This window comes from Falco peregrinus, chromosome Z (assembly GCF_023634155.1).
Source record: "Falco peregrinus isolate bFalPer1 chromosome Z, bFalPer1.pri, whole genome shotgun sequence".
Lineage (NCBI taxonomy): Eukaryota > Metazoa > Chordata > Aves > Falconiformes > Falconidae > Falco > Falco peregrinus.
The window spans coordinates 46,468,730-46,495,016 of NC_073739.1; the positions used below are offsets into that span (position 1 = coordinate 46,468,730).

Here is a 26,287-nt window from a genome sequence, read left to right on the forward strand (position 1 = left end):
TTCTCCCATTTCATTAATTGCTACACTTGGGTTTCAAGGGGAGACTGCATTTCATATGTGTTCATGAGAGGCAGATCAGCCAGACTTCCTCATTCTGGAGGTGCCAGTGTGTTGCTGCAGGTCCAGCTCAGCAGAAAGCAGCATGACAGCCAGCTAGGAGGCCTATCTGCTAGTTGCAAATGCTCCTAGTTCAGCAAGTGGTATTTCTTCACTGGGCAACATGTTCCAGGACAACCTGAGATGTTAGTGATACGCTGTGTGCTGCTGTGCCGGACGTGCTCTCGAAAGTATGCTTGGCTGGCTTGGTGAGGAAGTGCTTGCAGAAAACTGCTTCTAGCAGGCTGGCAAACTCCCTCATCTTGTGCAAACCACTCTCACTTTGAACTTCAGAGTTTAAGCTGAATGTTTCAACCTCTTTCTGATTATGTAGGTGTCAGTTATTGCCCTTTTATTAAGTCTGCCAGTTGCCAGGGGGTTCTTGTAAAAAATAAAATAAAAAAAACAACAAAAAAAATCGATACTAAGTTTCAGACATGTCTTAATCCTGAACGTTTCTGCCATGGGCTTATGTGTAGAAGAAGCAGGGCTAACAGCCACCAGAGCTCAGTGAAGCTTGAAAGCTGCATTGACTCTTCTCCACATTTTGTCTTAATATAATCACTTTGAAGTGAATATATTCACTCTGACATGTCAAAATATGGAGTAACTAAAGTTTAGTTTTTTAACATTTTAGTTTCACAATCCAGAAAGTTGTATGACAATTTACTATAGTAAGAGATGTGGCCATGGCAGGGGAGGAGAGCTACAACAGCGTGCTCGTTTGTTGCTTTTTGCCTTCTGAAATCTGGTCCTGCTTTCTCCAGCACATAGTTTTGCAATGACTGGGTTTTTCTGTGTTTTGGACAGCACCCAGATGTAGCTGCTGCAAGAGCAGATGGTTGCTGGGGCTGAGGAAACACGCTCGTTGCTAGGTGGGGTCTCCCTCGCTGCGCTATAAAAGCATCAACAAACCTCTAGTCTCTTACTTCTGGCTGCGCTGCCCTGAAAAGTTGTCTTTGTGAGGAACAAGGTAAGTTTCTTTACTTCTTTGCTGTTCTCTGTAGATCCGACAAACTTTAATATACTGAATTTTTCAGGTAACCTGGTGCAATTTTCTGTGGGCTGGATTTGCTTACAAGGGAAAAGATAAGTGTGGGCAGGGGACATTCTTTCAGTTTTGAAACATTTTGTGTAGATGGAATAGCTTGGAAAACTACTGCTTTTATTTTTTGCATGTCAGCAACTGGGAAAAAAAGAGAAAAGCTTAAAAGAATAAAAGAAAACTTACTTGGAGCTGACTGTTTCCTATGTTTTCTCTTTGCCCTTGTAGTAGCCAGCTGTAAAAATCTGCAGTAAAACTGGAGTTCCTGTACTTTGTACGGAAACTTAAAAAAAGGAAACAAACATCTGTTGTTTCTTCAACAATAGTTTGCTGTTTTGGGACTGTAGAGGGGTCTTTGCTCAGGAAACTCATGAAAATTAAGCAAAGCAATCTCTTAGAAACATAAGAACAAAAGCCTGGTTTTGTGACCAAAAATTTAGGCAAAACCAAGTAAGGAAAGGCTGTGTCATGTGGGGTTTGCTCTGCTAAAACTTTCCACTGAATTTTCCAAGGATGAGATTGTTTTTCTCTCTGACATTTTCATTCATATTCAGTAGACTTTCCACTGTAAAATTAATCATTGTGTTAGTTCTACTGCCTGTTTTTCTTACAGGCTGTAATGACCTTAATTTACAAAAAGATCCTGGTAACTAGCATTGGACAGTAACCAGAGATGATACATCTGATATGGTTCATGATATGACTAAATAAGCATGAAGAAATTATGTTGTTTGACACAGACTGCAGTGTAAAAGTCTAGTTTGTGTCTTCAAGTTTTTTCAATAAATAGTATGTATTTTCTCAAAAGTTTTAAAGATTTACATATGCCCCATTCAAGGATGCTTCTTCTGGGGACTGAGAGCCAGACAGAAAGCAATAATTATCGCAAAGCAACAGTCAGAGCTTTTAGTCTTGATCTCTGATTGATTTTTTATTCCAGTTGCAATGTTGAGCATTCCAACTGGGAATGATACACAGTATTTTTCAAAATAAGAAATTTTAAGTTCTTGATCCTCTTTCCTTTTAAATGGGATATCTATATGCATCAGTTTGGGAAGTGGGACACATGGCCTGGCCTGGCCTGGCCCATATTTTCTTAAACAGTATAGCTATCAAATAGGTATTTTGTATGGAGTAACCAGAAAGAAGTTTCACACTTTTCTGTGGTACCTTCTGTTTGCACCACTTTGTAGGCACATATATTTTTTTCTTTTTTCTTTTCCTGTTCATAGGTTTTGTTCTGAGTTCAAAAATAGAGGAAAATATATGGCAGAAAGCATCAGTTCTTACAGTCCTTTTCATACTAAACAAAAATAATATTCTGACTGAATTTATCACTCCTGGATCTTGGTACTGTTTACATGAGCTGCTTGTATTTTAGAGTGGCATGGGTCAAAACCCTGGAAAAGACCTTGACTTTATTGGGTGGGATCTGGCTGTCTTCCTAGATTACAATCTTATTTTTTCTTATTAGCCATAGTTTTTTATAAAGCAGGCAAACAATTTTGTATGTAAGTGCTTTCTTAACTTTCTGGTTCAATTCAAGCAGCATAAGGTTTTTAGCCCCTCTCAAAAGCCATTGCCTACTTTGACTTCTGTAAAAATTGTGCTGCTTCTTTACTAGATGGAAATAGATTGATCTACATGTCGAAGTGTCTTTATTTTATAAGGAGGGAAAAAAGACTTAGATTTTAAGGCATAGAATTCTTTTATTGTAATGTAAATTAGGATAGACATAAAGGTTTAGAGGCTTAATACACCCAATTTAGTGTAGGCTTGCAGCCTTCTGGTCTAGTCATCCCCAAGAACAGCAAAGCCTCTAGTGCTAGGTGTGACGGGTGGGGGCTGGGACAGGCAAATGTAATGGAGATGTTAGCAGTTCTCTCTAGAGCTCTTCCTCAGAAGTGTTCCTCTAGCAACCAAAATGCAGTTTTGGTTCCAGCTCTTCTCAGATCTGGTGCTGTAAGACTGAATCTTGCTTTTTAGCTTTAAACAATTACAGACTATGCATCTATTAGCTGGCAGACATATCTGTGCATGTCACTGTTGGTGACTTGGTGCACCTAGTATGGAGACTAAAATGTTTTCATCCAACTGCATATGGCCTTCATGTGTGCTGTTATAAAACGCAGCAGACCCTTAGATACTATAGAACTTTGTCTAGCATCATACACTTATCATACACTGTCCATACAAGAAGGTTAAGGGAGTCACTGTAATAGCTTAATAAAAACCTGTTGGTTTCTAATTGCAATTTAAGTGTGCTTTTCTGCTACTCATTAAATGACATGTGCTTAAGGGTTGGTTCTTAAAACCAACACAATATTCTGACCATAATTCACCCAGATGAGACCTACTTTAAGTAACATACAAACACAGATTAGGATCCAGTTTCAGTTTTTCTAGCAGCACAGGCAGAGCTGAACTTTGTGCCCTCAGGGTTGAGGGAAGGGCACAAAAGCAAGGGTTTCCTGGGTAGGAGGGGGTGTAGGTGGTTTCTGCCTTGGAGAGGTGTGGAGGTGGGCAGGAGTGCTGGATGAGGGCCATGGGAGAAAGGTGTCATTTTGTTGGCAGCTGAATGTGGAAATAAATTTTACAGTTTTGCTATGAGGGACAGAAGCAGCCAGGCCATGGGAGATAGGTGTCACTTTGTTGGCAGCTGAATGTGGAAATAAATTTTACAGTTTTGCTATGAGGGAAAGAAGCAGCCAGGCTGCAACTACACTGCTTGATCCTAGGCATGTTTTGTTTTAAAGGACTTCTCATTGCCCTTTCTTTGGGACACAGGGCATAAGTAAGGCAAGTGTGTTTGCAGCATAAGCAACATACTTTTTCATGCTCATGTATATGATCTATATTATGTGATCTGTACCCCAAGACCACAAATAACATCTTGTCTCTTCACAGTAGATTCAAAGACACTATGGTTTACCCAGCACCATTGACTTTATTGTTTATATGTATGCTCTAAAACGAACCCTTCCCTAGAGTTTGCTATGGAAGTTTGGAGGAAAAAAAAATATTTTGAGCAGACCAGAAAAACTTTATTTGATAAAACTTTATTCTTTCTGTTGCCTCACTGTTTCTTTTAGCAAACAGAATATTCCTCACACCAAAGTTGTTATAAAGCAGCCTATTCACTGTTTTTGGGTTCTCAATATCAAATCACACCATTAGTCTTTTTTCCTGTTCTGTATGGTATAATATGGAAAAACTAGACTGAATGTAATTTTGGTGATAAAAGGCTGAATTTTTTTTTTCTCCCTTCTTAAATGGGTAATATATTCTTTTGTGGAAATTGGAGGTATTATGTAAGAAAGAAGGAACAGTTTAGGTGAAAGTGTCTGATTGTATTCATCTTCCTTAGGGAGGAGCTAGTCAAAGAAATTACATGAGAGTATATTTAACAAGGGAATATTTTGTCTTAACACACAAGAGCTCCAACCTCAGTAAGTTATCAGACAACAATACTTGTTTACCACTGAATTTTAACAGAATCAAATATTCAGTAAGCTAAATGGGCATAGCTGGTACCTTAACTAATGGGGAAAGACAGACTTTAATTTGTTTCTGGTAACTTCCTTTTGTAACTCCATGATAATGTTTAGGTGTTGACATAGTAAATAAGCAAATAGTCCAACTAGTTTACTGTTCTACTTCTAATCTAAAAATTCCGCAAGTAGCTAAGGGTGTAGGACTGAGCACGCAGTTGTGGAGCATTGCACCACCTGCCAAATGTAAAAGTTACCTGCTTCTGATAGCACAAGCCAGTGACTGCTTGGCCCTGAATATCATAGTTCAAGAAAAAGGATTTTGAGAGTGGGAAACCTTGAGTTGCACTAGTGCTGAAAGTGATGAAAAATGGTTTGTAACTGGATCAAAAATGGCTTGTAACTTGATATCTCTTCCCAGAAACTCTGTCAACATGGCTATGGTGTCAGAATTTCTGAAACAGGCATGGTTCATGGAAAATCAAGAGCAGGAATGTATTGTAAGTATTATCACCTTTTGAGAGCATCATGCTTATTTTCAAGTACATTTAGAAATTATTTAAAGGCATAAGCTACCAAATGCCTTTCATATACTCAAAGGGAGGATAAACAATGGCAAAATTCCAGTCGATTAGAACAGGAACTCAATTTTGTTGCGGCGTGTAATATTATGTAATCTAATAACCTAGGAAGTCTGCTATCAGATGAAAAGTTACTCTTATTTACACATATCAGTTTAGTTATCAATTCCTAGGCAGAACTAGTTACTGTAATGAAATTGTAATTCTCAGCAGACAATCACTAATTGAGTCAAGTCATCCTCCTTAAAGTAGTAATCTGATGTACAGGTGTGCGAATGTGTAAGAACACGTCCAGATGACAAACTTGTGAAAACCAGTGACTCTTAGGCTGGGGTAGAGGAAGCCATGAGCTGGAGCCCAGGAATGTAAAGGAGGAGCTAAAGTCACTAGTATATGTTCTAGTGTTCCTATTATATGTGTCATACTTAGAGTGGAAAGAGTCATGGTATGTAATAAAACAACTCAGGAGACCACTACTGAAGGGAGGCTTATGGTGGTGAGAAGTCAAGAGTTACTGCACTAGGATTATGTGGAGTTGTCATGATAATGAAGCTGATTGATACTAAAATGACTGTTGGTGAAGATAAAGTGGTACACTGTGAAGTCCCAGGAGATCCTGAAAGAACTTTCATCTTGAAAAAAAAAATTGAACATAGGGTGGAAATTTCAGTAAATAGTTTGCTCTATACCTTTGTGGATTTTGTAATTTTGACTTCACAATGTTTTGTGCATAAACCTTTGGCTGCACCATACTATCACCCTTGCACTACCAGGTTCCTGAGTCGTTCTGGTTGTGGTGGTTACAGATTTTTATTGCTAGTAGATAAGTTTGTCATGGAAACCAGTATACAAAGACTAACCTGGTATGCCTGGGAAAGAGGCAGTGAAGAAGTCCTGCTCTTCTGTTTGCTTATCACAAAGTCACAGTGATTTTTTTCAAAAGTATGCAAGATACCTTTTTAAGTATGCAGTCCCTCTGCTCTCTTACAAGTCCCAGTGATATAATATTTAAGGAGTGGAATATTTCATTATTAGGTGTTAGAAGTGTACAAAATTCAATGCAGAATGAAGAAGTAAAACATGTATCCATTGGATGTTGCCATTTTTCTTGTGCTATTTAACTTTAGTGGCAAAGGATTTTAAAGAAAATAAATGGTGAGTTGTTGAAATAGGAGAAAGTATAGGTGATTCAGAAAAAGTGTAGCTAAACTACTGTTCGTTTTTTTTTTTTTAAATAAAAAAATCTCACCATGTATCCTACCAATGGGAAATTTATATATATATCAAAGAACCTTTGGGCTTTTTTATAGCTTCTGTAAGAGAAGTAGACATTGATAAGGTAGCGATCTTGGGTTGTAGGTCCTACCAGTGACTTGATTTGTCTTGTTGCTGATTTAGGGCAAGCCACATAATCTGTCATTAGTGGAATTCATCACTGCTAGTTAGTCCCAGAGCCCTTTAGATGGGAGTGCCCATCTAGGAGTGGATTCACCAAAGGTAGCCAGTAGATAATGCCTGTGAAGAAAGTGTGGCTTACGTCTCAAGTTTCAAAGAAGTTGGGTAACAGTTTTCCACTTCCTCATAGGATTAGGCTTGAACTCTTCAAGATCTTACATGCAAGAAGTGCTTGTAGCCTTAGATATGAGTCAACTGAGAAGGCTTTTAATGTGATGCACAGCCAATTCACATGATATGAGCAAAGAAATTAGTAGCACTTTACTGGAAGTGCCTGTAGGATTTAATTGTGGGTTTAAAACCTTTAAAATTTGGACATAATGGCCTAACATGACAGTTAAGAAGTATTTTTCTATGGTATCCATGTTATCCTGAGAAATAGGTCTTCAGGTACCTAAAACAATATATGAAGCATTTACTGCTTAATACAAGAGGTATGAATAGAATAGATCCAATGCATATTCATTACTGAGTCTTTAGTTCTCTGTAGTTATAAAATTGTGTATATTCCTTGATAGTCCTATAATAGACAATCCCATATACATGGTTTATTTAGGCTTCTAAAACTGTTTCTTTGCAAAAATAATCTTTGGAATAAGCAAATTTTTTTAAAAATTATTTATTATTATTGTTATTATTATTATCCCCTTCCTCTACAGAAAAGTTCAAAAGGTGGCCCTGGAATTCAGTCATACCCTAACTTTGATCCATCAGCTGATGTTGTTGCTTTGGACAAAGCTATTACTGTAAAGGGTAAGAGAAATAAATATTTAACCTGCTATATTAGGACTCTTCCTTAGGAAATTTTGAGAATAGTCCTGAACAGAATATCAGAATGAGAGGCAATGGCAAGAAGGAGAGATGCCTTTGCTTTTAAAAGATTGGCAATACATTAAATTGTATCACTTGGTAAAGAATCTCAACTCTTTGATATCCTGATGTTGTGTTACTTAATACTACCTTAAAGTTCTCTAATATATTGAAGGAAAGGTTGTAAAAAATTAATTTCTAGAGAATAAAAAAATGTTATGACATACCATACTAATACTTTTTGATCTGATTTCCATAAAATCCCTGCAAAAGGCAGTGAATATGCTAACGTACTGTATGCTTCTATTGCACTTCTCTCTTTTAATGAAATTCACATTTGGCACTTTGCCTGTACTTTGAAACCTTTTTCTGTTTGGCTTACTGAGACAAAATGAGTTTGACGTTTAATTTTAATTTTTTTTTTTTTTAGTTATTCTCTAATATAGGTTCTGCACTCAGAACACTTTAAGACTTTCTGTATGAAATTGTAGAAACATAGGTTTCTGTGTTCTATGGGAATCTTTTTTTTTTTTTATATTTCTTCACTATATCACTAAACGTAAATCAGTGGATTGTTATGACTTTTCCTTGGTTAAACTTCAGTGAGCCAAGAAAAAAAAATGACATAAAGCAAATAATAATAAAAAATACTAGTATTTGGCTAAATGATGCACTAGGCACCACTACAATTATTTCCAATATATTATTAAATATTTTGTTGTTTGGTGACTCACAGGTGTGGATGAAGCCACTATCATTGACATCTTGACTAAAAGAACAAATGCTCAGCGTCAGCAGATCAAAGCTGCCTATCAGCAGGCTAAAGGAAAGGTAAAGTATATTCAAGCCAAGCTTAAATTTACACCCAGAATATCAATGTTGCTCCTAGTTCAGATGGTACATACAGCTTCAGTTTCATAGAACAAAAAGCTAGTCTTCTGCCTTCTCTATTTTGTGAAAATCATCACAGAATAATACCCTGTAACTATATTGTTGGTGCTGAGCCTTTGAATATGATGGCCACTATTTTGAAATAAAAAGAAAAAATTGGAAATTCTGTCTTTCTAGGTTTTTGAACGCCCTAGAGATCCTTTGAATCACTAAATCATTGGGAATGCAGAGATTTTACTACCACCTGGGAGACAGTCCACTGAGAGAAAGGAAGGGATGGAGAAGGGAACTTGGAGACATCTCTCCAAATGTTTAAGTCCAGATAGAACACTAAATAGGATAGGAAAGTTGTAGGATCATAATGCTGTTCCACAAGTATACCAACACTGGCACAGGGATGGGTATACAGGAGTCAGTGTTCTACTGATGGATAAAACTGGTAGTCCCTGAAAATGAGAAGCTTGGAAATTACTACATATTTCTGGAAAAGGTTTTGATTGCTCTTACTTTTCTCTGTAACAAGTTTTCTCCAGTTGAACCTGTAACTCTAAACTGAAATTATAATTGCACTGTTGCCATACCAGAGTTACTGAACATTTGCTCCTTGGAAAGTGATTCCTTTGAGTGTAACTTTTAAAGACCAACTTAGAAAATAAGTCTAATATTTTAGCCTAGATTTCCTGTTTTTATTCAGGAAACTTCACTTGTGGTTTTCACAGCCCTCTCTGTCCTCAGAGGAAGCTGCAGCCTTGCAGTTATATTTTTTAAACACCTAAATTATAACACAATTTCAAAGACACAGGGAGACTAATGCTGTTAGATTATTAATACCTTGACACACTGTCAAGAACAGAACAGAACTAACTAAGGACATAGTGTTTGCTTCTTAAATAATCTTGTTGCCTTAGGTATCCTGACAAAGCAGGTTGACTTTTTCACTCTTAGAGCCACAACCTGAACATATACTTGGTGGGGAATAGGGTTGTAACTTTTAACGTAACAAAACAGAGTACTGAGCATCTCCAGATAGGAGACAGAATAATTAGGGTTTTTTCCTTTTTTTAACTTAAAATTAGGTCAAATTAGTATATAGACCAAATCTTAACTGTCAGGACTTGCAGTTTTGGGTAGGGTGGTATTACACTACATCCACATAGTTTCCACTGCCAATTCTGTCCTTTATGTGATAAATGGATGAATTAATATGTATCCAGATAAGTAACTCAGTCATAATCATAACAGCAATATAGTATTACCTTCTTTTAACATAAAAACAGCCTATTTTGAGTCTTCTGATACTGTAAATGGATGAATGTGGCTGAACTGCAAGTGTGAAAGCACTCCTGAATACTTACTGAAAAACGATTAACATAAAGGTGACAAATCAAAAGTTTCAGGTTGGGCTTCATAGTTCTTTCCAGTAGCTAAAGGAATGATGTACACTAAGATTCATGAGAAATCAGGCTCATTTGGACTGTACCTGAACAGCAGCATTTTACGATTCACTAGCTTAGTCTGTTTTACATTCTTCCTCTCAGAGTCTGGAAGAAGCCTTGAAAAAAGTTCTGAAAAGCCACCTGGAAGATGTTGTTGTGGCTTTGCTCAAAACTCCAGCTCAGTTTGATGCTGAAGAATTAAGAGCTTCTATGAAGGTAAGGTAAAAACTTCTGCAGAAGCTTTCCTAAAGAGCATAAATAATTATCAGGACCTGTAAATGACATTGGACTTGGATTTCAAAGCTCATATATTGTCTTCATTTTAATCCCATTTTGTAAAATAAATCTGTACTGGTATTTGGGTTCTGAGAACAAAACTCATCAATCTGCTGAATTTCAGGGTTGGAAGAGATTCTTTTGTGAGAATGAACTCTCTGACTTGTGAAAACTGATTGCTGATATAGTGATAGAAAGCCATAGTGTTTACATATATGTTTAGATAAGAGAAAGGGGAAGGGGGTATTTTTCTTCATATATTTTAAAATCCTATCTTCTCTGTGTAATGCTTGGCCCTTTTAACCCTGTAGAGGAATTACAGAGGGATGAAGGCAGGTTAATTAACATTGATAATATACAGCTGTGGGCTGGCTTTAGGGGGTGGGTTGGCTGACATGGATAATGTGCAGCTGTGGCTGGTTCCTGCTAAGTAGTTAAATAGCTCTAAGGGGTATGGAAGAGGAGTACTGGAGGAAGAGAGATCTGGAAGAGGCAGAGGGAGGAGACAGAGCACCCTGGGTGTAGGGGAGACAAGGAGAGGCCCCGGGAGAAGGAGGGGGCCCAGATGAGAAGAGCCTGGTTGGAAGAGGAGCCCAGAGAAAGAAGAATGCAGAAGCAAGAAGCAGGGTGGACTGGCCTGAAAAGGATGAAGAAACAGCAGGGACAGTAGATGAACTTTTGAAACCTTGCGGGGGATTGGTGGCTGTGCTGGGGCAAGGCACAGGAACTACTTAATGAAGTTAACCTGGTAGGGGGTGGTAAAAGTCTTGTTGCAGCTGGCTAGTTTGGATAGTGCTGCAACATAGCCCTTCTTTTGGTTATCAGTGACATTAAATGTAATAAAAAATTAATTCCAAAAGAGCTGAAAGAACAATATTGTGTGCAAGCACAAGGTTTCTCACTTTTATTTCTTGTTCCATGTGGTGCTTTCAAAGCCAAGTCTGACTTTCATTTTAGATCTGTTCTAAATCTTGTTTGCTTTATCAAATAACATTTCTAAAAATTCAATCACTCCTATCAGGGCCTTGGAACTGATGAAGATACCTTAATTGAAATTCTGGCCTCAAGAAACAATAGAGAGATCAGAGAAGCCAGTAGATACTACAAGGAAGGTAATTCAGAGCAAAAAGAAGTATTAATGGTACAACTGTTGTAGAGACAATATAGTCATAGCATCGCTTCTTAATATAGGAAGCTGAGACCTTGTAGGATGCAAGTGAAGCTTCACATAAAATTGAGAGCTGTAGGGGAGGAAAGTAATCCTGACTTTTTTTGGACCTATGTAGATCCCAAAACTTCTGTCTGGGAAGACACATCACCACCATCAGAGCTGCAGATGTCTTACGGAATGGGCCATGCATTTAGATGCTTTCTAGGATACAAGCAAAACCCAGCTGCCTTTTCCCTCTTCTAACTAAGCCTTGGCTAACTTAAGATTTCACTAGTCTTGGAAAAAAAGTTCTGTGGTGCTTGAGTTAGCAACACAGGTAATAGCAGTAGGTGCAACCAGTGAACTAAAGGGGTGGTGGGGTGTGTGGAAATCTTTGAAGAGATAGCTAAAATGTAATGTAGCATGTCACATATGTAGAGGTCACTGCAGTCAGTCAGTGTGGTCTAATTAAACCATGTTTTCTGAGAATGAGCTACACTTTCCATGAGATTTCCATTCAAATACAGCCCAAATCAATATCTTCCACCCAAATTGATTTCTTCAGAAGAGTTTTATGATTGAGTTCAGTGTTGATAAATATAAGAAGTAAGAATGAAAGAGAAATGACTCAGGAAGTTTCAAGTTTTTTTGTGCCTCACAAGCAAGAGCCCAAGCCAATGCCACCCGCAAGACTTCAAAGAACTTTTTCAGCAGATTTTGGGTTTAAACTCCAATTTCATAGCATATCTCAGGGATTAGAGGACATGTAACAAATATACTACCCCTTCTCTTGAAGCTAAATGAGAGAAATAAGAAAACTGCCTGTCTAATGGGCATATTTAAGTGGGAAATTAAGAAAAGGATGTAAAAATCATAGAATTATAGAATGGTTTGGCTTGGAAGGGACCTTTGAAGGTCATCTAGTTGATAACTTTAAAACAGACTATGAATCCTTTTTCTTTCGATTTCAGTGTTGAAGAGAGATCTAACACAAGATATTATCTCTGACACATCTGGAGACTTTCAGAAAGCTTTGGTTGCTCTGGCCAAGGTATGCTATGCTTAAGCATTTTGAGTGGTATTATCTCTTATGAAAAATCAGTGTTAAGAGTTTTTGAGAAAGACACACAATAAAGATTTAGGTAATATTTATTTCTTTGCATTATTTTTTACTTACATATCTCAGACCATATGAAATTGTTCTTAAGTTATAATGAGATATGCATTTTAAAAAACTGCGTTTGTTAGTTATGCTTTTTTTTGTGGGAACTGCCTTTAAGCACTTGGAAACCGGTGTCATGTCAACTGACTAGAAATAGAAACAGAACAAATGCTTACAATTAGAGAAGTAAACCTTTTGTCTTGCTGTTAAGATATGTTTCTAGTAGTTACAAAATGGGACAGAGGCAGGAAGCGAACAAGTGGACAAACTGTTTTGTGAATTTGTGTTCAAAAGCAGATGACTTTAAACACGGGAGATGCCCAATAAAAAGACCCTTTTAAAATGTATAAATATTTAATTCTGTGATTGAGTACATGTATTTAAACCTTGTACATGCTTTTGATACAACCATGTGCATGGTTTTGGTTTTGGGTTTTGTTTCAAATCAGCTTGAGTCTATTGAATGGTCATCAGGGAGCAAATCAGAGTTTCTAAGCCTGAACTTCACATTAAGAAACAATATTTCCCCTGGATTTTAATGTAGGACTTCCAAAATAAAGTGTTGATGGCCTTGCAGGTCTGAGCTCTGACTGATTACAAATACAACAAATTTATTCACAGAATGATTGACATAACTGTTATGTGTCTGCAATTATGTGTGTAAGTTATGTATGAGAATGGTAGGGCAGAAAATGCTGCATTTTGGTGAACTGAATACCAGTGAAATTTTTATTTATTTATATAGGCTGACCGAAGTGAAGATTCTTATGTGAATGATGAACTTGCTGACAGTGATGCCAGGGTAAGATCATACTTTGCACTGCAGGGCTTCTTCATCTGATTTAATTGAGATTAAAATTCTGGCTGCAGATATTCTACCTCAGGGGTCTTCAAACTACACCCCGCTGGCCGGATACGGCCCCCCAGGGTCCTCAATCCAGCCCCCGGTATTTACAGACCCCCCCGCCCCCGCCAGGGGTTGGGGGGGGGAAACCAAGCAGCTGCAGATGGCTGCCTGCCACTGCATCCGTGTGCCGGCCCCCTGGATAAAAAGTTTGAGGACCCCTGGTCTACCTGAATTTTTTGCATTGGAGACCTAACAGATCTGTATGCTATATAGCAATCTTTTCTGAGCAGATACTATTTTATGAAGTTCACATAATCATCACTATCTGAAGGAAATTAAATCTTCACCCTAATATCTAGCTTCAGAAACATTTCTACAAGACCTCTTCTAGTTCATGTAAAGTGTGAAGACCATTTGAAGGAGAGGTCAACTAGATAAGTTAGACACAATCTTCCTTTTGTTTGTAACAGGGCTCTTGAAATGAGAGACAAGGGTGTACTGATGTATGTGCAGAGCCTGCTCCTGTACCTTGACCAGTGTGAGCTCTGCAGTACGTTAGCTATAGTTATTGCTTTACAGTGATGAATGTTTCAAGATTATTGGGTAAATCTCAGTGATTTTCTGAATACTTCTAAAATAAACAACTGATCTTTCCCTTATTTTTTCCACCATTAGCGTGATTAGTATTGATAAAATCTTGGGAAGCATTAGCAGTCTTTCCTGAGTTTTCACCTATAAAATTTTACATCACTTACAATTTAAATGTAGATTTGCTTTACATTTATTTAAAAAAAAAAATCGCACCACGAAAAGGCCATTGAGCAGTTCTGCTTTGTATTCCTGCTACATCAGGAGTTTTGTCATCAGCCCTAGATATGAAATGTCAATAAATTAATACTCCAAGTTCAGAAATTCAGTGCTATTACTCTTGGTGCAGAGAAAGTGCTGTTAAATCTTCTTTGCTGCTGTGTGAAGGTCTTTAATTATTACTTCTAGAGAGGTATGAGGAGGTGAGGAAAAAGGAGACTGCTTTGATTCTTGATTTCCATTAAAGTCAGTTCTGGAAAGACTTCATGTGTAGTATTCTCCTTCACAATTGTCCCATTAATACCAGAGATAATTTTGTTGGTTTTTTTTAAAGAAAGCCTATTAGTCCTAAACTTCTATGCAGACTGTAAACATATCATGATATATGAAAAATATATTCATTCTAGAATGTAATGTACCCAGTGGAGCTAAATGATAATTGTAAAAGTCAGAAAATGTTTTCTAGCTGCATAGTGTTCTCTAGGTACTATTATGACATAAGTGAAGTATGAAGTATGGGTAGAGCTAGAGTTACTCTAAGGTTGTGTTTTGTTATGGATTTTGTCAAGGCCCAGAATTAATTACGACCAAGCAATGGCCTACCTTTGGCTGGTAGCTTCAGAAGTACAGTGTTTCTGTTTGGGTTTTACTATACTGATGTTAACCTTACTACTTTCTTTTCTTTGACAGGCCTTGTATGAAGCAGGAGAGAAAAAGAAAGGAACAGATATTAATGTTTTTGTTACTGTTCTTACTGCAAGAAGCTACCCACATCTCCGAAGAGGTATGTTGGATAAAACTTTGTGTTTCAATGGAATACTTTTTGAATATGGACTGCTTATGAACTGAGAAGATATAGATTATCATGACATGATGATAATCAGACATGACTCTTACTGCTACAAAGGTCTTTGTAACTGGACATGCTTGCTGACTAAGCATGCAGTTGTCAGCTTTTTTTTTTGTATTTGTGATAGGCAATATAATTTAGGTAGTTAAGGAAACTATTTCCATGAAATCCCACATGACTAGTGACCACAAAGCCAAGGGATCAGTGTGGCAGGGGTTCTAAATGCTCCCCAATATGATCTTGCTTTTCAGCCAGTTTGCCCTGCATAGAGGGGTATCACCTGATGTCACAGGCTCCAGCAGAGTTGTTGGAACACCCCTTTCCTTACCAATGGGTACATGAACCCTGTCATCCTAACAAAGTCCCATTCCTTACACTGACTCCACCTAGTCCATGCAGTAACACTGCTCTTTACACTGTGCTGGCTGAAAAAATGAGAAATATGGCCTACAATCAGTCACCTGTGTGCACTGCTGCAGTAGTAAGGGAAGAATCAAGCAAAGGAAATGCAGGGAGAATACTGTCTTTTTCATCACTATTCACTGATTTTTCTTCCCTTATTTAGTTTTTCAGAAGTACACCAAATACAGCAAACATGATATGAACAAGGTACTGGATTTGGAGCTGAAAGGTGATATCGAGAACTGCCTGACTGCCCTTGGTAAGTGGTTCTACAAATTGTAACCTAGTACATGTACTAACTGTAGGAAAAACTACCTTTTACTTCTGCCATACTTCCTCTAATAGGAAACCATTTTAGGCTTACTCTGCTTCAACTTGCTAAATAATACTTTGGAAAATCCAGTCTGAGCATAGTGATTTAACTGAGTTATTTAGAGTCAGTTAAAGTTGATGAATGAGTAGAAATAGCTCTCCCAATATGTAGAAAGATCTTTTAGGGAGAAAAGATGTGTCATCACCATAGGAATACCTTTACAAGAAGTCAATATGCCAGAAAGAGCTGTCGGAACAGGCACAATTTGTATATTAAAAAAATCTGATAGTTTTAAACCTGCCTTAAAAAAACCACCAACAAACCCGCTCTTCTCTAAATTTTGTTTTTCAAAGATCTTTATAATATGATTATTAAAAATAAAATGAATGTCATTCTGCACTTCTGTTCAAGAAAATATTCTTATAACCTTTGTGATAAAGGTGTGTATTAAGATGTTTAATTAAGATTCCTCATGAACAGTAATGCAAAGCAGTGACTCACTGAAGTCACTCTTACTAGTGGACCAGGGATAGAATTAGGACCCAGACACCCATCTTGTTCTCAGCATTTGTATCAACTCAAGTGTATTCTGGATAGAAGAATGAGTCCCATTAGATCCATTCTAATATCAGCAGTGGAGGGCAAGTACTTAGTATAACTTTTTTACAAAACATCAGATTGCAACCTCCAGCTCTGCTCTAGAAGGCACAAATGTTTTCACTTTTTTTCTTGGGAACTGCAACATCTTTCTTGATTTTGTGACAGTAAACTAGGGAAAACAGTCTTGTCTTTATAGTAACTTTTCTCCCCTGACTGAATTGCTCTCTGAATAGACAGAGGAAAGGAACTGCTACTTCTATATTTTGAAGACAGATAATAAAGAAGTAGATAAATAGAATATGCTGGTAGGAACACAGACTGCTTTTAAAGTGTTTGCTTTCCAGTCTTTTTTCTTTTTGTTACTTGTTATGTGTATAACAGATGTGACCTTATCTCATGGTTTCATTACAGTGAAGTGTGCCACAAGCAAGCCAGCTTTCTTTGCTGAGAAACTCCACTTGGCGATGAAGGTAACCTAAAGAAAGAATTTCTCTTTGTAAAAACATGGAATGCTTTGTAAGCTGAAAAATAACAAGCTAACTAGAGCTCTCTAAGCCCTTTGTGTGATAAAAATGGACCACAGGAGGAAATTCAGTGTATTTCTAGCTCTTCTGTTTTTTCCATGGAAACTTCTGAGTGTCTTTCCTTAGAAGGAGCTGTCTGGTATAGCATGTTCATGAAGACATCTGTCCATCCACACATCTTTTACTCCAGACAGTGACAGAAAGCTAACTGGAACATTTCTCACTTACAAACCCACAAAAATATTTGTGAAAAGTAAATAGGAAAGCAATTACAGATCCTGGACAAGGACCTTCTAGAAGCCTAATCTTTGACAAGATATTTATGGTCCTTCTGGCAAACTGGAACCTCAGTTGAGTGAGGTTCCAGTCTCAGTGGAGGTCTTGAAACAGTCTAGCATGCAGGTGTTTTAATAACTCCTGTGACAATTAGGAGTAGCACGTGAAAAATTGAGTGAAACATTATGAAAATACAGTTAATCACACTATTAAGAAAATAATAAAGGCAGTGAATTATAAAAGTCTAGGTTGTCTCTGCTGTCTAGCAAGCACAGTGAAGGACATGACTTTTTTTTTAGGAAACAGCTACAAGGAATGTGGGGGGAAAAAACCCAACCAAACAAAAAACCCACCAAAACCACAAAACCAACCAGGAATGGAGGTAGCCTGTCAGAAGTGAATTGTGCTTATAGGGAGTGGAAGGACAGAAAGGGGATATAAAAAGATCTCTGAGAGATGTGAAAGGAATAAGATGTGGGCTCTGTTCACCCTCAAAGAAGTCTGATGCATGAACCTTGATTTAAGATGTTTCAGTAACATAAGTAGCCTCTTTTTTAAAAATTTTTTCCCCTTTTCCTTTTCTCTTTGTGTTTTTTTTTTTTTTTTTTTTCTTTTAACAGGGCTTTGGGACACGGCACAAAGAGCTCATCAGAATCATGGTTTCACGTCATGAAGTGGATATGAATGAGATCAAAGGTTATTACAAGAGACTGTATGGCATCTCTCTCCGCCAAGCCATTATGGTAGGTTTTCTCTCAGGCGACATATGAAATGCAAAACAACGAAAGTGTTTTGGAAGCCCAGTAAGGATTTGTTAATGCTTCTGTTCCTCAGTCAGAAGTTCATGCTGAATAGCTCATTGTAGCTAAGTAACTCATGTTCCTGATGATCCACATACTTGTACAATAAATCCATTTTTTGGGGCAACATTTTTGTCATGAAAGCTGTAGAAATTTGTTAGTAGTGGTATGTCTCAGGATATCACCTTACAGTAGAAGCCAAGAGCTGAATGGAGTCTACAGTATTCCCAAGCTCCTGTACCTGGGCAGACATATGCTACATATCTGGAGACTGGAGGTGATTGCACTAACAGCTTTATTGGGAGATATTTGATGCAACTGGCTATTGCTTTTTAGCATTGGAGGAACTGCTGCAAATACCTTGCTAATTTAACATTTATTTGGCCTGACTTAAGTGAATGACTTAAACTAACAGAAAATATCTTCTTGAAGGGTGCAGGCCTTAATGCATATTATCCACCTTTTCCAAGTTGAATAAGTGATCCCATGGTGAATCAAATATCACCATACAAGTGGCCTGTGTTTGACATAATCCTAGATACAATTTTTATATTGTTTTAATATTAATAATTGGACATTACAGGTCAAGGAAGGCATTTTCACTTTAGAGAAGAAAAGTTTAAGCTCCTTGTTGGATAGAAATCTTCTGTACTTTATTTATGCCATGAGATTCCTAGGATTTTCATTAGCCTTATCTACCTCTGGTCCATTCTGGAAATGCATGTCTTTATTTATAGGTCATATAAATAACTTCATATGTTAAAAAATAGGTTTGTATCACAGTGCAGGTACTCAGTTCAAGCTTAGCGTGTAGGTAACACATGTGTTATCAAGTGATTAATATATTTAGGTGAAGGACTGTTGTTCGTTACATGTATGTTGAATGCTTACTGAAACTTATTTCACTTGAGACCATTATCCTGACAACTGTTTTTTTGTCCTTAAATTGGCAGGATGAACTCAAAGGGGATTATGAAAACATCCTGGTGGCTTTATGTGGAGGTGATAATTAAGATTCATCTTCCAGCAATGCAGTCAAGACCTGTTGCTGAAGGTCTTTATATTTGCCTGAGCTGTCTATTTAAAATATAGGCTTTACACAGTGAGGTTTCTGTTGAATGGTACTTAAGCTGTATGTATTATGCTGAAAACCCATAACCTGGAATGTATTTTTTCAGTATCTTTACTCTGAATGGCATTAATATATCTTGCTGCCATTTATCTAAAGTCAAAGAATGTCGTTAAGTTTCTGTTTGCTTGGCTAATCATGAAAAAGGTAAAGTTTTCATCTATGCCAAGCAAATAAACTTTTAAAACCAAAATTAACTCATATGTAACTTTGTATGCCCTTTGTTGCTTTTCTGTATTTGGTTTCAAATTGTTTGTATACAGTGCATGAGAGAAAACCCAGTAAACAAATAATTGAAAAATAATGTATCAGTATCAGATAATATAGCTAGTTCTATACCTTTCCATTTCTCTTCAGCTAGGGTTGATATGTCAGATGTAAGAAAAATAACTAAAGATTACTTGTTAAAATTTAACAATATGAAAAGCTATCGATAGCACTGTTTTGTTCTTTCATTTAAATTCCAGAGTAAATACACCTGTTTTTTCTTTCTTCCTATGTAAAAAAAGTATACTATAAAAAAACCTCTTCATAGCCCATATGGAAATTTATCTTTTTCCTGATGAGTTGTGTAAATTTTTTGTCATTTCCAAAGTGAAAAAAACCTACTATCGCTACCTCTATTTTGGACAGAGTTCATACTTGGCATTACTGTCAAATGCTGTGTGAATGAGTCAGTTATATCCCTGAGGTGCACTGGTGGAACTAAGCATTACTTGTTGGGGTTTTGTTACATGCAGACACTGCTAGTTGCTTTTATGGTGGCTTCCAATTACTCATTTGAACAACAGCATGCTAAACTACTACGAAATCAAAGGTCATCTTGGCTAATTAAAATTAAATATTGCAGGCCCTCTTCATATTAGGATGGTCTAGGATAACAGAACTAGGTGTCTTGAAAAGGAGAAATCTTCTAGAAGAAACATTGGCATGGTGAGAGCTGGAAAGAAAATTCCCATATGCCTCCCACAAGGCCAAGTTTTGATCTGCAACAATTATTTTCCAAGATCTATACCCTAACATAGTTTACTTTGTTGGTAAACCTTACTCTCCTTGTAGCATAAGTGGAATAGAGAGATCTTAACCAAAGTTTATGGGTTATATGCATGATAGGTTATCAACTAAAACAGAAAAACAAACTAGCAGAGATATGCACAGAGGTCATGTGATGAGGGATCTGTTTGATGAAATTACAAGCTTCAGAGAAAACAAACCCAAACCATCTTGTATGTTTTGAGTGTGGCACTAGCAAAAGATGCATTTTCTTCAGCGGCAGTTGTCAGGGAAATGCAATTCCCTAGCCCTTTAGCCCGTATAATGGCAAATTGGAAATGTTGATTATGACAGTAGAAGTTGATTGAAAGGAAAGTCAAACTTCACTGAAATGAACATGGTAGCTTGACTCTATGAGACGCCCCCTAGCTCCCTTTCTTACTAAAACAAAATCCATAGGATGAAAAAGCTAGTTGCAGCTGTGGCATCCTTTTGAACTTGTGCTCATAATATGTTTTATATATATGCGTATATATATATAAAATAGATATGCTTTGTTAACCTCTTTGGAATGGCTAACAATCTACTAAAAGTGAAGAAACTTAAATGAATGCATTTTGAGGTACTACTTGTATTGCTGGTCAGACCCTGGGAGAAACAAAAAAACCCTAAGAGTTCATCTGTACTCAGGGAACAGGTCATAACTAATGAACTTGTAACCAATTACTATTAGGCCTCGTGGTGAAACTCTTGTTTCAGCATCTCAGTCATTGTGAAATTGAGAGGTGCTGTAGTTATGCAAAGGGAAAGTATCTGATTTCATCAGCATAGGAAAGAATTTTTTTTCGAGGGGTATATTCACCAAAGAAGCCAAAAATTCATTAAAAAAATGTCGTAGCAAGTTTTTTAAAATTACTTCCAATTAAAACCAAAGAAATAATTACAAATTTAAATTTATTTCTATTTGGCTGAGTTCAAGAGGATCTCAGCAGCAGCATGTTCTTTGTGAGAGCCCAGACTCACTCAGTTTCAAAATATGAACAAGTGAGCACCTAGAATTTTCATTTAAAGGAGGGGCTGGTATGAAGTTAAATGTAAACATGTTATTAACAGAAAAATGGTTGTGATATGATTACAAGTGTGATAGAAGGAAAAAAGAGAAGGAAATTATTACTGTGCATTGCTGCATTCTAAACAGCCTTTCTAATTTTAAGACAAATGTCTTAATGTTATGTGTATACTTGATAGAGGCAAGAGTAGCTGCATTTTGATTATACTTTGTGTCTATTTCTACAAATGCAAATGCTGTTTGTTTTCAAGAGGAGGGATTGGTGGAGGTCTGTATAGTGGTGTGTCAATGAGGAGTCACAGGTTTATTACTACTGTAAGCCAGCTAAATCTCCCTAGGTATTCACTTCTTTCTGGGAGATGCACATTTCTCTACAGTGAGGGTACTGTTTCCACATGCATTTAAAAAAACAGAAGCTTTTTTAAAAAGAGTTCTGCTTATATGGCCATTCAGAAGTGTCTCCAATGTTATGATGTATTTATATGACTCTTTATTTCCATGGGAAATTTGCAGCCAACTGTTACAGTCCAGAAACTTCTTCAAATACTGCAAAATATAGAGTTTAGGTTAATACTTGTAATCCATTTCACTGCTAGAAGGCTCCCTGGTGGTCTGAGTGGAAGGGGAGGATATTTCTAAACTAAAAAAAAAACCAACCCAACCCAACCCATGGTTTTCAGTTACAGCAACACCTAAGCAACAAGGTAGTTTCCTGGTGTTAAGAAAGGGCAGTCTTTGTCCTAAAGAGGTATGCTGCACAATCAAGGAGTGGGGGAGAGAGATATACAGAATTAAATGGATCACACAAATGAGACAGTGTTTTCTATGCGAATTAATAAGAACATCAACAGAGCAATACAAATGAAGCTTTAAGTATAAGTCATTGTAGTCAGAACACTGTTAAAAGAATCTGGGTTACGAGGGAAGGCAAGTAAACAAAGGTCATTTGCATCTTTTTTGCTCTTGTGTTTCTGCCTGTCAAAGGACAAAATATCACACAAAATCACTACAGGTGAGTTTGAAATGTAAGTCAGTCCCTAAAGACTCCATTCAATACCATTCTTCTCACTGTGCTGAGCTTCAAGCATGGGAAGGGTCCACAGATTCCTACCAAGGAGGAATGTTTGCACATTTTCTGCAGCTGTTTTCCTAATCAATATTAAAAATTAAGCACCAGTACAAGAAAAAATAAAAGGGGGAAAATAAAAAGGTGTTTTCAAGTCTTTTTAAACTTACCTCAAAACCAAAACACACCAAAGTCAGATCGTCAAAACTGCTCAGTACACACTTGGGGTGTCTGGAGGGAGACTTTCTTGGCATAGTCAGTGTGCTGGAATTTTCACTATTTCAGTAAAACACAATGTATGAATTTTATAGTCCCTTTTCTGAAGTGGGGAAAGTAATTTGTAACAGCCCACAAAAATAAAGAAGCCTTTAGTCAAGTGTGAACAGGGGAGAGAAGGAAAGTAGCCTGTCATGTTTTGAAGGCAATCAGATGTACTTTTTTGGAAAGATATATTTTAGACTTGAAGTAGGGTGGGGCTTTTTGCATTCAGCTAGGACTTCTGAGAAATGGTAGCCCATCCACTTAACGGGGAATGGCCGTCTGGCCTTTTAAAGCTTATGAAGAGGAGGTGAAGGATAAAATCAAGAGGAAAGGAAATGTCAGTAAATACAGAATCATTTAGGTTGAAAAGACCTTTGAGATCATCAAGTCCAACCATTAACCTAGCACTGCCAAATATGCCACTAAACCATGTCTCTAAGCACCGCATCTACATCTTTTTTAAATACCTCCAGCGATGGTGATTCCACTGTGTCCTGGGCAGCCTGTTCCAATGTTTAACCACCCTTCCAGTGATGAAAGTTTTCCTAATACCCCATCTAAACCTCCCCTGGTGTAACTTGGGGTCATGTCCTTTCATCCTACCTCTCATTTTTTTGGGAGAAGAGACTGATCCTCACCTCTCAGGTAGCTGTAGAGAGTGATAAGGTCCCCCCTGATCCTCCTCCCCTCCAGACTGAACAGCCCCAGTTCCCTCAGCCGCTCCCCGTCAGACTTGTGCTCCAGACCCTGCACCAGCCTCGCTGCCCGCTCTGGCCACGCTGCAGCACCTCAGCGTCCCTCTTGCAGCGAGGGGCCCAAACCTGAACACAGCGTTCGAGGTGCGGCCTCACCAGTGCCCAGGACAGGGGGACCATCGCTGCCCTGGCCCTGCTGGCCACACTGTGTCTGGTACCAGCCAGGGTGCTGCTGGCCGCCTTGGCCACCTGGGCACACTGCTGGCTCACGCTCAGCCGGCTGTGGACCAGCACCCCCAGGCCCTTTCCCACCAGGCCCTTTCCAGCCGCTCTGCCCCAGCCTGTAGCGCTGTGTGGGGCTGCTGTGACCCAAGGGCAGGACCCGGCACTGAGCCCTGTTGAACCTCCCAGGAATGGCCTCAGCCCATCGCTCCAGCCTGCCCAGGTCCCTCTGCACAGCCTGACTGCCCTCCAGCAGGTCAACGCTCCACGTCCCTACTCAGCATCATCTGCAAACTTACTCCCCCACAATTTGGTGTTGTCCGCGAACTTGCTGAGAGTGCACTCAATTCCCTTGTCCAGATCATCGATAAAGGTATTAAACAGGACTGGTCCCAGTACTGAGCCCTGGGGAACACCACATGTGTACTGGTTGCCAGCTGCATGTAGCTCCACCCACCACCACTCTGGGCTTGGCCATCCAGCCAGCTTTGTACCCAGCGCAGAGTACACCCGTCTAAGCCATGAGCCACCAGTTTCTCTGGGAGAATGCTGTGGGAGACTGGTAAAGACTTTACAATGGTCCAGGTAGACAACATGCGCAGCCTTTCCCTCATCTACTGGGCGGGTCACCTTATCATAGAAGATCAGGTTTATCAAGCAGAACCTGCCTTTCATAAACCCATTCTGGCTGGGCCTGATGCCCCGGTTGTCTTGCACATGCCCTGTGATGGTGCTCAAGATGATCTGCCTCATAACCTTCCCTAGCAGTGAGGGCAGGCTGGCATACCTGTAGTTCCCTGGATCCTTCTTCCTGCCCTTCTTGCAGATGGGTGTCACACTGGCTAACCTCCAGTCTTATGGGACCTCCCCACTTAGTCAGGACTGTTGATAAATAATGGACAGCAGCTTGGTGAGCTACTCCATCAGCTCCCTCAGTACCCTCGAGTGGATGCCATCAGGACCTGTAGACGTGTGCATGTCTATGTGCAGCAGCAGGTCACTAACACTGTTTCCTCCTGGATTCTGCCCTTCATCTCTGTCTTCCAGCTCGGGGGGGGGGGGGGGGGGGGGCGGGGGGGCTGAGTACCCTGAGGGTAACTGGTCTCTGCTATTAAAGACCGAGGCAAAGAAAGCATCAAGTACCTCAGCCTTTTCTATGCTTTGTGGAGTTCCCCCCTGCATCCAACAAAATATGGAGATTATTTTTGGCCCTTCTTTTGTTTCTAATGTATTTGCAAAACATTTTTTTTGCCATCCTTATGGCAGTGGACAGCTTGACTTCTGATCTCCCTGCCTAACTTTGTTGCATTCTAATAGTCCTCCTAAGTTGCCTTCCTCTTCTTCCAAAGGCAGTAGTATGTTACAGACACAGAAAAGGTCACGGTGAAATTAATGAGAAGGCTTCCTTGCACTCATATGGGAGGGGAGTGGGCCACATGGTTTACACAAAAAGCAACAAGAGAATTGAAGTGTGATTTTTTGTCATCTTTGAACACTTGTACCTTGTAAGTACTAAAGTACTGTGAGGGCACAGTACTTGAAAACAACCCTGTAAATGAAAGAATTGCCCTTCAACTTCAGTGATGCAAAATGGAGAAGTTTTCTTAAGGAATGGTGATTATTTAATCAGTTAGTTAGAAACCATTAGAAAATAATTCCTTAGGTAACACTAATTCTTTCACTACGGTTTGAGAAAATGCACAGGAAATGAATTTGTCAATATTTATCTTACTGTTACTTTCTGTTCGGATATCTCCTGCACCAGTTGGACAGGTTCTCCCTTTTCTTTTTCACTATGAATGAATGCCTTTCTGGTCCTCTTGGCTTTGCCTTGACAAACAATGACGAATTTGCAGGATGCGCGAAAAAGGCATCCGGAGTTTCAGAACGGTATTCCAAAACTTCGAGCTTTGGTGCCACCTCGTGAGGAAACTGAGAACAAGGACAAGGCAATGCAGAAGAAATTCAGTCGACGCAAGCAGAGATCTTATCCAGGCACTGTTTTCGAGGCTGAGTGATGCGTACTGAAATAGTTCTGCTTATTATAGAAAAATGGTGCTTTTTCTTCCCTTCCCTCTAACACCCCCCACCCCCCACCCCACCCCCGGTATATTTTTTGAGCTTTAGTTTCAAAAGGAGCAAGCAGAAGGAAAATGAGCTAGGGCTAAGATGTATTCTTAAGGAAGACATAGAGGTTTCTTAGAGCATTGAGACAGGCAACCACTGAATATGAAAACATACCAAAAAAATCAAAGCAAACCAAAACACCCCAAAAACGTACCAAACATATTGGGTGCTTACATCAAACCCTGCACCTAAAAGAGAGACTCACCTACCCTGCAGCCTGTCTTTCTGTCTCGCACTTGTGTGACATACAGGAGGCTCTGAGCAAAGGTGTTTATGAAATTATTATTCAGATTAAATTATTATTCACACAAATAAGGGTGAAATTCTAACAGATACCATAACAGAAGGTGCTATGGCAAGTTGATACAGCTAAGCAGCCCTGTGTGTTTACCTAGCATAAAGTGAAAAGACATCAATTTTTTTTAGAAAGTAAGTTGGTTTTCCACCTCCGTTCTAGAGGTGACCTGTGCAGAATGTTTTCAATTGTTCTTTCTGTTTATTATATGCTTCTTTTTGTTAAAATCATTGGTATAAGGTACACCAAAAGGTCTTTGAAAATCTGGCCTTTAATTTTTCAGTATCTTGTTTTGCAGTCTATGGAAATACCTTCTGCATTCAGCTGGACCAAGTATAGAAAAGCTAAACACAGTGCTTGCAAGGAATTCAGCTATTATAAAAGTGGTGACAACTTAATATAGCAAGAGAAGGTGACTATTACCATATTTAGTACTGTGTTCTATCATATGCTTTATAAATCAATGGACCAGGATGTTTCTGGATTTGTCTGAATAAAGAAAGGTTGAGATTAGATCTTGTATGTTCTTTGATCATACTATGCAGAACCTTTCATTAAACTGTTCATTATGATACCAATGCAGGTTTCCCGAAGAGCTGCAATTAATTAGTATTATAT

At 38.5% G+C, this 26,287-nt stretch overlaps 1 protein-coding gene across 1 annotated transcript; it reads left to right on the plus strand.

Annotated features, from left to right (window-relative positions):
* Positions 1-913: 913 nt before the first annotated feature.
* On the plus strand, positions 914-20,150 carry ANXA1 (annexin A1). The gene is made up of 13 exons (XM_005242175.4): positions 914-1,069; positions 5,054-5,132; positions 7,328-7,421; positions 8,215-8,309; positions 9,908-10,021; positions 11,103-11,193; positions 12,203-12,282; positions 13,139-13,195; positions 14,738-14,831; positions 15,463-15,558; positions 16,624-16,682; positions 17,633-17,755; positions 18,766-20,150. Exons 2-13 carry the CDS (start codon positions 5,067-5,069, stop codon positions 18,823-18,825), a joined length of 1,029 nt encoding a protein of 342 aa, XP_005242232.1. The 5' UTR covers positions 914-1,069; positions 5,054-5,066; the 3' UTR covers positions 18,826-20,150.
* The last annotated feature ends 6,137 nt before the right edge of the window (positions 20,151-26,287 follow it).

What these genes read in the sequence shown, in the direction of transcription:
- ANXA1 (XM_005242175.4), top strand. Translation starts at nt 5,067, where the DNA reads ATGGCTATGGTGTCAGAATTTCTGAAACAGGCATGGTTCATGGAAAAT. An exon ending in CAAAGCTATTACTGTAAAGG is followed by an intron (nt 7,422 to 8,214) that starts GTAAGAGAAATA and finishes GGTGACTCACAG; the next exon opens with GTGTGGATGAAGCCACTATC. An exon ending in TTGCTGACAGTGATGCCAGG is followed by an intron (nt 13,196 to 14,737) that starts GTAAGATCATAC and finishes TTTCTTTGACAG; the next exon opens with GCCTTGTATGAAGCAGGAGA.